We start from the raw sequence: 14,289 nt of genomic DNA, 5'->3' as shown, positions 1-14,289 counted from the left end.
ATTGGTATCAGTTGCAAAAACGCGAAGGACATCGGATCATTATATATTTCGTGAAAAGAAAGATGACAATTGACTCAGCAACAACTAATATCGAAGGCTGAAAAGAAATCAGCTAGTATAATTGTCAGCAATTTCCATGACAGTGCAATTATGCGTCAAAGAATAACATAAAAGTTCACAGGGAAAAGTTGCAACATTTTCTGTCAGGATGAATGGCCAAAGTCCGCTTACATAATGTCGACCGTGGACATTACATAAGTGAACTTTGGTCGTGCGTACATGCGATCACCCAACGCCATAGTTCTAACTAGGTCATCTTCCCAACACTACTCCATCTTGAAGTGCCTGGTCAAGTATGGCTACTGCGTCTACCGTGGTTTTTAAACTCTTGGCGGTTTGCCACATCCTAATGCTCCTTCACGTTGAAGTAAACGGAGACCTTATCACAGTAAATGCCCTGAACAGAAGGATTGCACGTCAACAGGTGTTACACGATGAGGACTCCATACCTGGGCAGGCCAGACAGAAGGGACTATATCATAGTGAGGTAGGTGATGTAAATTTAAAAAAAAAAATTATCTGTTTAAATCATCCTTGAACTATTGAAGACGATAAAATTGCTGGGTCCTGTAAGAGGGAAAATTGGCGGGAAAAGTTGCCCAAATAATGAAAGTCAAGGCTATAACTTATGAATTAAGACGTTATGATTAAGTTAAGGAGTATATGCAGCTCATAGGTAGCATTCCCTATATTCTAGGCCCCTTAAATCCTTCAATTCTTCACCTACTGTATCCAAAGTCGGAAAAGCCAGAGTGCTACGTTACCTAGCGAACGCTTTGCACAGATCGCTATGAAATTACAGCGCTTACGGACGAAGCGCCACCGACGTCCTTAACCTTTCCTTCAGGGCTTTTCTTTCCGTATCTTACAACTATTTCAACTCAATGCAAGTTTTAAAATGTAGAAGCTGAAAAATACACATTTCTTTACCTTTTAACTTCTTAAGCCATGTTGTATTTGCACTGGCGTTAGTTTGTTTGCAAACAGGATAGGTCACGAGGGTGTCCAAGGACTATGTGTAAAAGTGTGTAGATCTAAGACTTCAAGGAGAAGAGAGTTGATTTTCAAATCAATATTCAGTATTGGTAAGGATTTTTAAGGCTACATAAAACCGAAGAAAGGACAATATAGCTGAAAGTTGAAACCAGGGATATATAGTGCCGTTGCTAACCTAAAACAAACCGACTAGAAACAGGTCAGCCTGACCTGCCCTTTGGCTGACCCTGGGAGAAACTGTACTATGGCAAGCCAGTGAAGCCACTCTATCAAAATGCAAATAGATTATCTAATAGAATATTCTTTCAATGCTAATATGCCTAGCCTTTGGGGATGGATTTGCACTCTCCTGTTTGCTTTACAGACAAATGTAAAAATGTGTCTAACATTTGTTCTTAGTCCGTTGCCTTGTCAGGTATGATATTTATACCTTTTGTTAACATCGTGATATTCTATTGTAACTTGTCCCGTATCCCCCCCCCCCCCTTTTACTTTTAGATAAGGCTGAACTTCCATGGCCCGACAGAGACGTCCCTCCTCCGAGACATCGGTCTGTACGACAACAACGCCTTCGCCACGCTGTGGATCGTCACGTGTCTGCTGGAGAGTCACACCTACGGCACGGCACCTGCACCGGACCCCGCACGGCTTCAGCTGGCTGTGGACGCCATCAACACCTTCCACTCCAGAAACCTGCCCGTATGTTCAATCGCTGTTTATTGCTAGGGTCACATTTCCAATCCGGGGCCCGGCCGGGCAGTCTTGGTGAACGAAAAGTACGATATAAAAGACAACAAAACACACAAAACGTACCCACACTGATTCAATAATTATTGTATAATTGTGTATATTTATTGAAATACACTTTACGTTTTCTTTTCCACAAACAGTCCGGTCGGACCCCGGTTGGGAAATGTGACCCTAGCATACGTTTCACTGTCATACACATTGTAAGTCTTTGGACTCACAAAAAAAAAAGTTAGCCAGCTTTTGTATCCTACGGCATTTTAAGTCACGAACAGACAACATTCTTTTTACACTACACCTGAGAGGGAGGACGTCTGTTGTGCAGTATTCAGCGTTTCTCAAGGAGAATTGATTGTATTTTGTTATATCCTTTGTTTCGATGACGACACTAGCATAAGCCACCAGCCTGAGTACAGTATGTAGTCATCAAGTCCTGTAATTAAATGTCATTTGATAAAAAAAAGAAAATAGCCGACAACTTTGGACATGTAACCTTACAGTCATGTGATCCCAAAAGTGACTTGGATGTGCATAGAAGTCTGTAACGTCCCCCGTCTCTATTCAATGATTGTTTCTCTTATTGTCTTGTTGCACCAAAAATTATTACCGCTGTTCCATGCACGTGGTAGGGCGATGCGGCCATGGACTTCTGGCCGCAGGTGTACAACAAGACAACAGGTGTGTGGGAGCAGTCACCTGAGAACCTGTTGCAGGTGCTGCACCTGGGAGAAAACGACTTCCCCTGGAACACCATTAAAAAGGTCCTGTTGGACCTTGGTCTGGAGAAGCTGTGGAAGGACGTGGAAACGATGCATGAATTGATGTATGTGTTTTTCTCGGCTTTTCTTTATATTAATAGTAATCGATCTCAAGACTAGGTGTCTTTTAAATCAGTGCATCAGTTCCTTGTGATGAACTCCGTTTCCTCAAAAGTCCTCATTAGGCACATACCGTCATTCATGATTTTGAAGAATTGTTAATTTCTTATCTAAAATATTTCCGCTGTCTAATTGATTGGAGTTTGTCATTTTCTTGATGAAAAAGGCCGGTAAGAGATATCGATACAAATATCTAAGTGGCTAAGACTTGATTTCATTTTGACACATCCCTTCAGAAAAGACACAGAACACGCTTACCGGATTCCTCCGGACTTCGACGACTCTTTCCTGAACCTGGGTCTTGGTGCCCAGTTGCTCCAACTCAAGGACAGTTTTCCTCTAGCCTATCAGTCCTGGGCGTCCAACAACACGGACCTACAGTCGCTTCAAAACCACCTGAAGTCGTACGCGTACCGTCCGCTGTCGAAGGACAACAATGCTAACACGATCGACCCGAGGACGTACTACTACATGCGGCCATTCATTGAAAAGGCTGTGAAGGAAGGGGATGAGGTCGCCTTGGTAACTACATGGGTGAGTCAGGCCTCTTTTATGTTTCTCATTTACATTCTTATTCTTTGTAGCAAGAACGTTATGTTGTTTTATGAACATTAATCGAGTTTGTAACTAGGGGACCCAAATTCTAATCCTTTTGAGGTCTCACCAAGAGCTACCCACAAACCAAACCATTTGACCAATTATGCGTAAAGAATGAAACCCTTAGACAACATGTAAATCTGTGTCTAGCTAGATACAGATTTCCATGTTTTCTAAGGGTAGATTTCCTTCAAAATACGCCTGTAGTCTTTTTTATGAGTATCCAAGTTTGGACATTTCGTCACGTTTAACATCAAGGCAGCTTCTTTCTTGTAACCCCGAGTTTTAATTTCCCTTCGTTGCATAAACAGACGACAAATGAAAGAAACGCGTTCTTACCATAACGATTGTTTGCTAGATTCAAAATCTCGCAGAAACTCGCGAGATGTCCTTGGCGGGCAAGGGCGTGGTCATGCCGTTCTACCTGAACAACGTGGACGTGACCGTGGCCGCCAACACTCTGGCGGGCATCACGGAGGCCCTGCTGGCGGGGCTGGTCAAACCGACTTGGTTCGACCGGGAACTACAGGTAAAAAATTAATTTGATTACCAATTTGTTAAAACATGTCCCCCAATACTACAATGTATTCTGTCATCTATTTAAGGTAAATTGGATCTAATGTTTTGAGACCTGCTATTTCCCATCCTTTTACTGTTTAAGGGGGCCTAGCTATGTCGTATTTCAAGATTGGCTTTAACAGAGGTTCTGATTGGTCGAATTGCTCTTAAGCCCCCCTCTCACTGGACCCGCGGCACGCTGGCGGCGTCGCTACGTCCTAAACAAGATTTGTGTTACCCTTGATGGTTTACAATGGAAATATCATTCAAAACATACAAGTATGACCAAAAAGACAACAAAACACACAAAGCTTAAAAAGATTCGTTTTTTTGTCGATGAAATTTGTTGAGTGCTTTGTCAATTCGATCGGCCACAGCGACGCCGCCAGCGTGCCGCGGGTCCAGTAAGAGGGGGGCTTTATGCCATCTATGACCAAGGGCATGTTTGCTCTAACAAACGTCTTCGTCTTCAAAAATAAAGGAAAGATGAGATCGTGGATAGATTAAATCGCTGTTTCCTCACAGAGAATCTACTTGAACACGACCGCCATGATTTCTTGGGCCGTGACGTCAGAGGCCATCTTTACCCGACCTGACCTGGTGATGACGTACTACCCATCTCTCTACAACTTCCTGTGGTACTCCTCCCGGACCCTCTTCCTCCTGCAGTCCAACCAAGACAAGATACAAGACTACCCTGACTGTGTCAAAGATGTACAGCAACTTCTTACTACGACATTCAGGTAATCAAGAGCTTTCACGACCTACATATACATGAACAGTCAATCTTTTGCCACTTCTTCCAAGTAACCTACTGTCTTTGGAATTACACGTCTCTTTTTTTTCAATATTTTGGCGACACCTCAGGGACGGGACCTTTCGCGATCTTCAATACTCATTGACACTCATGTCTCAATAGCTTCCAGTAACCTACGGATAGAGACGTATTTTGTCTTGCCTTACCGCAGGGACCACGTCACGCCTTGGCTGGTGAACAGTGCCCAGACAGAGATAGGAAGCGGTAGGTTCTTCGACGATTTCTTAGGAGACGGAGACAAGGACATTCTTGGGCGACCAAAGGTTTGGTTATGTAACAACGAACAGAGCTATAGAGAACCAGCTCCAATTCCATATTGTAGTTTCCAGTATCCATGTCACATACAATGTACATATATTTCATTGAATATGTACCAATGTGGAAATCTAAGCCTAGAACCTTTTCTGCTGCTCTGCACTGGGCTTTGGTGAACACGTTGTCTATGTCGCGCTATGTTCTTGTTGATTTTGTGTGGTCCATTTTCTTTGCCCCAACGTACATTTAAAAGTCCTTGTTTCTTTCGAAAGCTGCGTTTAGTTTAGTTTTTGTTTGTTTGTTTGTAAGAGGGCGTTTTGTTTTGTTTTGCTTTTCTCTCTTAATCACCTTGGTGCAAATTGACCTTTTATATCCTTTCTGCTTTGTAAGACAGTTTAGAACGTTTGCCTCTCCTTTTCAGATCCACGGGGAAGACAGAATCTTCAGCACAGCACAGGCGGTAAACACACTACTGGCGACCTGGACAACGTTTGATAAGACTTCCAAAAAGCTGATGTGGATAAACGGTCAGTTTTTCTTCACGCTTTGCCCATTAAGTACAAAAACAATTGTAGTCATAAAAATGTCCAACAAGAGTTCGGAGAACTCATGCCTCCGTGGGACATTTAGAAAATTTCTTGTTTTATCTTGCCTCACGGATTATGCAAATAATTAATTTGCATAATAATGGTTGCATTTAGTATAATCTAACCCTAGCCCAAATTACATATATTGTATGTGTTAAAGTCCCGCCCTTTTCCAGAATTAAGCTTCAGCGTCTCATCATTGATTATGCAGATTACTTCCGCATTCACATAATCTATGCACGGTGACCTTCAACTGACTTAAACATGTCACAAGTATAGACTTTCCATCATTTGCCGCTAAAATGCCATAGCATGCCCAGGACAAAAGATTTTTAAAAATGGACGTTCTACTGTATGCAGTACCAAGAAAAAAACCCAGGAGGACCAAAATGAACCTTGAGCTTTGTCTTCCCAAGACCTACTCACATGCCAAATATCATCATTAATCCATTCAGAGCTTCAGAAGGTATGCTGACCAAAAAAATCCGGAAACACAGACAGACAAACAAACAGACAGACAAAAATACCTCCATTTTTCACGGAGGTAACAACTGTGTCTTATCATTTCATTGTAGAAACCCGCGCAGACGTCAAGACTCTCGTGTCTCAAGCAGTGTCTTGGTTAGAGAAGTACACGCTGAGTGGCAGGTTCAAGACGTACAACGCCTTCTTCTCCGGGTCTACCAAATCGGTCTCCGTAAGTTTGGATTCTTTATGTGTTCGACTTCAAGCGTTCATGTTAGTCACAAACAAATGTTTCTCTCACGGATTAATAAAGGTTCTGTATTGTGATTACCAAACAAATCATCTAAAACGTTACATTGACAATCTAATACATGATGATCTAAGTCACTAGAACAATTCTACTGGAGAAATGTATGACGCGCTGGGATGATCTTTCTTTTTACCTGCTTTACTGTTGCTAAATATTGTATGTAGGAAGCTTCTCAGAGAGCGATTTGTGTCCGTATTTTTTTGTCACAGTCACTACCTTTCCTGTACCCGGCCAACTTCCTGCAGTACGTTAACGGTTCGACACTGTCGCCTACTGCTAACCTGACTCGTGGCACATCGTTCATCGCAGGAGTCACCGGTGTCATCGGTACGTTACGTGTTATTTCAATCAAAGCAAAACAAGAATTGCCCCAGAGGCGTCTAAGAAAAAGAAACTATATGTGACGTCAGTTCAGAATTTAAAGACAGCTTTCTAACCTCCAAGCAGATATTGAGATGGTTATGACGTTTTCTGGATGCCAAGTTGTGTGCATGTAAAGCCCCCCTCTCACTGGACCCGAGGCACGATGGCGGCATCGCTGCGGCAGGTCGAATTGATAAAGCACTCAACGAAAACGAATCTTTTAAAGCTTTGTGTGTTTTGTTGTCTTTTTGGTCATATTTGTACGTTTTGAATGATATTCCCATTATTAAGTCAAGGGGAACTCAAATCCAGTTTCGGACGCAGCGACGCCGCCAGCGTGCCCATTTTCTGCCCTTTTTCTGACTTACTACTCTAATTCGTCCCATGACTAATCCCCAAATTTATTCATGTCTTTCCAGATCCTGATGAATACCGGAAGATGGTTGACCAGCCCCATTTCGGATACGCCACGCCTACTAAGTTTGATGGGTTTAACGGACCGGAAACCGTGTTTCCCTTCTGGTCCTCGGAACCCTACACGTACGCCACTGTCATGTTGGCGCTTGCGCAGTACGACAATATAGTATGATTCGTGGAATCGTAGTCACCACAAACGATACCTATGGAATAACTGCAAATATACATACACACTGGTCTTCAAATATGAATAAAGTATATGCTAATGACCATGGGGACTGCATTGTGTCTTCTGAAGAACGATAGTTAGCCAACACCTACCATACTACTACCTGTATTTAAAATCTATTGTCAAGCTCTTCATCTGATCAAGCATTTGAGAGAGAGACAGAGAGTGAGTGAGGGAGGGAGAGAGAGAGAGAGAGAGAGAGAGAGAGAGAGAGAGAGAGAGAGAGAGAGAGAAGATAGAAAGCAAGAACAAAACACCATTGATAATGCCTTCTAGCTATGCTAATGTTACTGCAACTTCCGCTCGTCACTTACATGACATTACGTCATATCAAAGATATCAGCCAACCAGGTGCCACTCACTACTTGCTCCTAATTACATATGCATGACGTCACGTCTGTCACGGAAACGTCGTAACGTTATCTGAACTTCACGGGACGTCCGATTGAAGTCCAATGACATTGCTTTGATTATTAGAGGTCATATGAGGCCATAGGAATGAGCTTTGGTCGACCGGTCGCGTTTGAATACGAGCAATAGGTCATTTTAGGAACGCAACACCTGTAAATATGACCACCAATTCTACAGTATTTTTCAAGCTCCTTGCAGTTTGCCTTAGTCTGTTGATTCTTCAAGGTCAAGTGAACGGAGACATTCAATCTACTATCACTGCCCTGAACAGAAGGATTGCAGATCTACAGGTGTTACACAGTGAGGACTTCGTACCCGGCCTGTCGTGGGGAAAGCAGTTGGGACTATACGCCAGTGAGGTAACGATTATCAAAAGTTAGCGATACTGTAGGGTGCCCAGGTAAACAATGTGGGTACGGCGCTGAACGTGATTGTAAGGGCCCGGTCTCGTAAACTGTACGGTAGGTTTGCGACATAGGAAGCATTCCTGGGACAGTGGTGGTAATGTCGTGTAAATCCAGCTGTCTTGTGTAGGTGAACGTTGCCGCACGTCAATGTCGACAGTCGGTTCCGTCATGGCCTGGCTGAAAATCCTATGATAAAGGAACAATTCGTATATATGACGTATGTGACCATGTTTTACGTAAATCGCGTTTTGGTAGGTGACAGCGTAAAATTAACAAACAGTTATGTCTCAACAGTCACCATAATTGTAATCTATGATATGGAGTCTGCATAGAGGCAAACAATTTTAAACATATATTGACCTGAAAATTCCACCTGTAAGGGGTGGGGGGGGGGGGGTACTTCCGGGTTCACGTGGCTGACACGTGATACCACCTGTTGAATACCAGTGTTTTTACCTGATTGTTATAGAGTACTGGTAGGCTTTTAGAAGGGCACAATTTTTAGTTTTCTAATCTAGATACTGCTAATTAAAAGCACTTTTCATAACTGAGTCTAAACATTTAAAGGGCCAGATTTCAGAAACGAAAAGTAGGTTTTTGTTCTGTAATGTTTTTTTTTTCATATTTTCACCAGCGTTGGATAGAAAAGCTTTGATTCTATTGTTTATCTCAAACTTTTTGACTGGGTTCTCTACCTGTAGACACTCTTGTATATGTCCTTGCAGCGTTGAAAATATGTTATTGATATTAGGGCTTATGATAGGTAAACAAGCAGTACTGACTCTTATCAAACGACGATGGTAAAAGTAGAAAGTTTACATTTTCAATGAAATAATGTTTACCTTCACGTGGTCTAGCCTATAGATAAGAAACTTGTGCTCTATCTATACTTACTCAAACACATTCATTTGAAATTCCTATTCACTAGTACATGGTGACCTGCAGCACTTGGTTCATGATGTAATCGAACACCACAGGGTGTCTGCTACTTTACCAGTAACCATGGTAGAAGCCGTCTGGTCCAGGTCGTTAATTTTCTTTGTTTGGAACGGACGAAGTAGAGTTAGAAAAGCGTAACAAAAACAATATGTTTCATTTCTGTGAAGGTAAACAGAAAAACAGAAAAATACATAGTCTATATGATCCTCACACTGTAAAAAAACAACCCTAGGCTATCTTTTCTCGCTACTTTTAAACAGGTAAGGCTGAACTTCCATGGCCCGCCAGAGACGTCCCTCCTCCGAGACATCGGTCTGTACGACAACAACGCCTTCGCCACGCTGTGGATCGTCACGTGTCTGCTGGAGAGTCACACCTACGGCACGGCACCTGCACCGGACCCCACACGGCTTCAGCTGGCTGTGGACGCCATCAACACCTTCCACTCCAAAAACCTGCCCGTATGTCCATTTGTTCTTATTTCATCGACAAATAGGAATAGTATGACAATAGTCCTTGGCCATAGGAAAATTCGAGGTGCCTGGAAGTATGTAACGCCCCCCGTCTCTCTTCAATGATTGTCGATGAGCTCAGATGGTCTTCTTGCAAAATAATTATTATTGTCGTTGCTTGCACCTGATAGGGCGATGCGGCCATGGACTTCTGGCCACAGATGTACAACAAGGCAACAGGTGTGTGGGAGCAGTCACCTGAGAACCTGTTGCAGGTGATACAGCTGAGTGAAAACGACTTTCCATGGAACACCATTAAAAAGGTCCTGTTGGACCTTGGTCTAGAGAAACTGTGGAAGGACGTGGCGACGGTGCAGGAAATAATGTAAGTTTTTTTTTTAATGCGCATTCTCTTTGTCGAGGAAACATCATGCAGCAGATTTATAGAACTGATTGCAATACAATACATAAAGGGCAAGGACGTAATTATCCAAAGACGGAACCTAGCTCATCTTGTATTTGTGTTTTGACCTGCTTTCTTGAATTTTCTTTTCTAAATGGCATTCTGTGTTGAGGTGCAAGTTACCGTACATAGAGTTCAATGCAAATTTCGCTTTCTTCTAGGAAAGACGTGTCGAACGCGTACAGAATTCCTCCCGACTTCGACGACTCCTTCCTGAATCTGGGTCTTGGTGCCCAGTTGCTCCAACTCAAGGACAGTTTTCCACTAGCCTATCAGTCCTGGGCGTCCAACAACACGGACCTACAGTCCCTCCAAACCCACCTGAAGTCGTACGCGTACCGTCCGCTGTCGAAGGACAACAATGCTAACACGATTGACCCGAGGACGTACTACTACATGCGGCCGTTCATCGAAAAGGCTTTGAAGAAAGGGGATGAGGTCGCATTGGTAACTACATGGGTGAGTCAGGCATGTCTACGTACCTAGCTAGATGTAATAACGTATCACTATTATCAAGAAAGCCACTATGTTACGTTTAAATGTGTTCGTTGGTATCTGCACAGAATCGAGTTTGTAAAACGTATGATTAAAAAGTTATGAATGATTTTGTAGCGGCCATTTGTGCCGTGTGAGCTTGACAGTAGAATTTCTTTCATACCACACAATGTAGCCTGTTTCAGTGTTGTTTATCCATTATCAATGTCCGCTAGATTCAAAATCTCGCAGAAACTCGCGAGATGACCATGGCGGGCAAGGGCGTGGTCATGCCGTTCTACCTGAACAACGTGGACGTGACCGTGGCCGCCAACACTCTGGCGGGCATCACGGAGGCCCTGCTGGCGGGGCTGGTCAAACCGACTTGGTTCGACCGGGAGCTACAGGTAAAACGTTTCCATCACTTTTGACTGTCCCAGCACGTTTTTTTGCGAATTTAAGGTTAATATCTCGTCTATAACTTCATACAGTTGTGTCCTAAGACATATCCTATGCAACGGCTGTTACACTGCAGCTATGATAGGTGTGAATAGCAAGCTAATAATTACCGTTTGCGCATTACGTTCTGAATACGTGCATGCCAACATTACTACTAATTCTAATCTTGCTACAGAAGTGACACACAGTGACACAACGGTTAGACACTCCAAAGTACGAGCAATGTATTTCTGACATCTGCTAATCGTTTAAAGTAAACTGGGTATTGTTTCTTTTATTCTGAGGCCTGTTTTCTCTCATTTCTCACCACTTTTTAAGGGCCTAGCTTTGTCCTTTAAGAAGTACTTTGAAACTGGCGTTGATATAGATTCTGATTGGTCGAATGGTCGACTTGTGAAATATATTGGATATCCTCCCTGATCAACGGCTCTGACAAACATCGTCGCAGAAAATATTATGAGGACACTTAATCGCTGTTTTCTACACAGAGAATCTACTTGAACACGACCGCCATGATTTCTTGGGCCGTGACGTCAGAGGCCATCTTTACCCGACCTGACCTGGTGATGACGTACTACCCATCTCTCTACAACTTCCTGTGGTACTCCTCCCGGACCCTCTTCCTCCTGCAGTCCAACCAAGACAAGATACAAGACTACCCTGACTGTGTCAAAGATGTACAGCAGCTTCTTACTATGACATTCAGGTGACTGGGACCTAGCCTGGATGCCAGACCCCCAACACAATAGATATAATAGAGATTAGGGGGTCTGACATCCATGCTAAGTGGGATTTTTACAACGTAAATATACATGTACACTCAATCTTATGCAAATACTTCCAGGCAAGCTACTGTGTATGGGATTACATTTTTAGATACATTTTTTGGCGACGCCTCAGCGACGAAGGCATTATTCTATTTGTTCTCTGACTCGTATTGAGATGTATTTTGTCTTTCCTTACCACAGGGACCACGTGACACCTAGACTGATGAACAGTGCCCAGACAGAGGTAGGAATCGGAATGTTCTTCGACGATTTCTTAGGAGACGGAGACAAGGACATCCTTGGAAAACCAAAGGTCAGATTAAGTACCTGTCACATCTATCGCACGACAGGTTTGCGTGCATTCACCTGCCTTGTAGCGGAAACTTTTGGTTCTGTCATAGTTAAAGTAAGACGCATAGGGGTGGCGCCCATTTCCATTTCTATTCATAATAATAACTTTATTGCACAACAATTGTACAAGGTACAAAGTATGGCATTCACATTTGTGCAAATCACTGCAGCAGGGGGGGGGGGGTCTGCTAAACAGAAAAAGCAGTATGTACCATTTTCAAAGTCTTAGGTATGGGCCGGCCGGGGATCGATCTGACGACCTACCGTGTGCAAGACGAACATTCTACCAACTAGGCAACTGCACTCTTGGCAGTCATAGCCTCATTGAAAATTGTACGATAAAAACTGTGTAAGTCACTTCAATATGTCATTAAAACATACAACATGAAACCAGCTCAAATTCCAGTTGTCTTCCTATTTTAGATCCACGGGGAAGACCGAATCTTCAGCACAGCACAGGCGGTGAACACACTACTGGCAACCTGGACAACATTCAATAGGACTTCGAAAAAGCTGGTGTGGACAAACGGTAAGTATCTATTTACGCTTTTCCCATTTTAATCTGAAAACAATAATAGTGAAAAAATGTAAATAATCATAATATTCTTAAAACGTATATGTATATGTATATGTATATGTATATGTGTATGTATATGTATATGTATATGTATATGTATATGTATATGTATATGTATATGTATGCAGCCTGAAGAGTCTTTTGATAACAACTTCAGCAATTGATTACGAAAACAATACCTCCATTTTTCACGGAGGCAACAACTGTGTCTTATGATCTCATTATAGACACCCGCGCAGACGTCAAGACTCTCGTGTCTCAAGCCGTGTCTTGGTTAGAGAAGTACACGCTGAGCGGCAGGTACAAGACGTACAACGCCTTCTTCTCCGGGTCTACCAAGGGGTTATCCGTGAGTATGCGCTCATTCAACTTGGTTTCAACTTTCGGTGGAAGCCTGGATGCCAGCCGTTTCAGATCTACTCTGCTCTCTGGGTCGCTTCCCGGCTACGGAGTAAAGCTGAAAAGGCTGGCACCCAGGCTATTTCAGGTGTTCAATTTCGTAATTCAGTCGAAGATAAAAAGAAAAATTCTCTCACAGATTTATTAAGAGGCTCTACTCTGAACTATAGCATCTGAAACGTTTCAACATCATTTTAGTTATTTTTGCACGATAATCACTAAGTCAGGGATACAATTTTACTGGACAAATGTAAGCTTAAGATATCATTGATCTCGAGGGATAATCCGTTGTGTGTTTTTTTTGGTCACAGTCGCTGCCTTTCCTGTACCCGACTAACTTCATGCAGTACGTTAACGGTTCGGCACTGTCGCCTACTGCTAACCTCACCCGTGAGACTCAATTCATCGCAGGAGTCACCGGCGTCATCGGTACGTGTCAATCAAATTAGAAAAAAAGGCCTCCGCCTCAAAGGCGTTACCAAAAAAAATATGTACGTCCTTTAAAACTTCAAGGATAGCTTTTTAATCTCCAATCAGATGTTGGGATTGGAGATCTATGTTTTTTTGGCTGCCACGTTGGGGGCATGTAACGTTAACTTAGGGAAAGCTAGCGATGGCCAGAAGACGTTAGGATCTCCCAAGCCAACATCTGCTTGGAAACCTAGACACATTCATGGTGATTGGAGTAGAAAAAAAGTCATATGTCAATAACCACTGTGGAAACCTGCATTCTATTACCCATTTTCTGACTTACTACTCTAATCTATCTATGTCTTTCCAGATCCCGATGAATACCGGAAGATGGTTGACCAGCCTCATTTCGGATACGCCACGCCTACTTAGGCCCAATTTATACAGAGTTTTTTCAGATATCTAAAAATCCGCCGACATCTGAGCCTTAGATATCTGGACGCATTTATACACACCGACAGGATGTACCGCAGGACTCACGCAGCGCGCTGATTTGAATTGCACTCGTGACCCTATTTAACCTTTTGCGCGCGTTTCAAAATGGCGGGAGAACCGCCTGTGTTTTTCGTCATGATGAATATGGTATTCTTTCTTTATCTGACTCGCGTGTGGCTAAACATGAGGCAGCAAGCAAGGGTTGAGCGTAAGAGACGTTTGAGGTACCGGGAAGACGACAGCGACCGGTCAGAATCAACGCTGCGTTCCTACTCGCTGCCCTTGTTGTGGCGGAGGGGGGAGGGTCGATCCACCGAACGATCTGGCATCACGAAAGAAGTCCGTCGTCCGTTTGGGAACAAATGGTCCTTGATGCTAAGAAGTTTTCCCGCTTTATCGCCCGCC

The 14,289-nt window shown here is 43.1% G+C and overlaps 2 protein-coding genes across 3 annotated transcripts; both read left to right on the top strand.

The window, feature by feature from the left end:
* The first annotated feature begins 2 nt into the window (after window positions 1-2).
* Window positions 3-7,320, top strand: LOC136435418 (uncharacterized). Of its 2 annotated transcripts, XM_066428895.1 has the most exons (11): window positions 3-547; window positions 1,555-1,755; window positions 2,433-2,626; window positions 2,918-3,215; window positions 3,637-3,807; window positions 4,362-4,579; window positions 4,805-4,916; window positions 5,330-5,435; window positions 6,071-6,192; window positions 6,480-6,597; window positions 7,053-7,320. In XM_066428895.1, the coding sequence occupies exons 1-11, from the start codon at window positions 356-358 to the stop codon at window positions 7,220-7,222; spliced, it is 1,902 nt and encodes a 633-aa protein (XP_066284992.1). In that variant the 5' UTR covers window positions 3-355; the 3' UTR covers window positions 7,223-7,320. The 2 variants fall into 2 exon arrangements, with proteins under 2 accessions (XP_066284992.1, XP_066284993.1); XM_066428896.1 differs by lacking the exons at window positions 6,071-6,192; window positions 6,480-6,597.
* Window positions 7,321-7,661: 341 nt separating this feature from the next.
* LOC136435883 (uncharacterized) lies at window positions 7,662-13,821 on the top strand. The gene is made up of 11 exons (XM_066429594.1): window positions 7,662-8,049; window positions 9,297-9,497; window positions 9,680-9,873; window positions 10,113-10,410; window positions 10,662-10,832; window positions 11,373-11,590; window positions 11,853-11,964; window positions 12,426-12,531; window positions 12,807-12,928; window positions 13,290-13,407; window positions 13,760-13,821. Exons 1-11 carry the CDS (start codon window positions 7,849-7,851, stop codon window positions 13,819-13,821), a joined length of 1,803 nt encoding a protein of 600 aa, XP_066285691.1. The 5' UTR covers window positions 7,662-7,848.
* The last annotated feature ends 468 nt before the right edge of the window (window positions 13,822-14,289 follow it).

Source organism: Branchiostoma lanceolatum, chromosome 5 (assembly GCF_035083965.1).
Source record: "Branchiostoma lanceolatum isolate klBraLanc5 chromosome 5, klBraLanc5.hap2, whole genome shotgun sequence".
Taxonomy (NCBI): Eukaryota; Metazoa; Chordata; class Leptocardii; order Amphioxiformes; family Branchiostomatidae; genus Branchiostoma; species Branchiostoma lanceolatum.
Note: the sequence above shows the minus strand (reverse complement) of the source record. Positions and strands in the feature narration are given on the sequence as shown.

Coding starts and splice junctions, on each gene's coding strand:
- LOC136435883 (XM_066429594.1), top strand. CDS start 7,849: ATGACCACCAATTCTACAGTATTTTTCAAGCTCCTTGCAGTTTGCCTT. Junction 9,874..10,112: donor GCGACGGTGCAGGAAATAAT/GTAAGTTTTTTT, acceptor GCTTTCTTCTAG/GAAAGACGTGTCGAACGCGT. Junction 12,532..12,806: donor AAAGCTGGTGTGGACAAACG/GTAAGTATCTAT, acceptor ATCTCATTATAG/ACACCCGCGCAGACGTCAAG.
- LOC136435418 (XM_066428895.1), top strand. CDS start 356: ATGGCTACTGCGTCTACCGTGGTTTTTAAACTCTTGGCGGTTTGCCAC. Junction 3,808..4,361: donor GGTTCGACCGGGAACTACAG/GTAAAAAATTAA, acceptor GTTTCCTCACAG/AGAATCTACTTGAACACGAC. Junction 6,598..7,052: donor AGGAGTCACCGGTGTCATCG/GTACGTTACGTG, acceptor ATGTCTTTCCAG/ATCCTGATGAATACCGGAAG.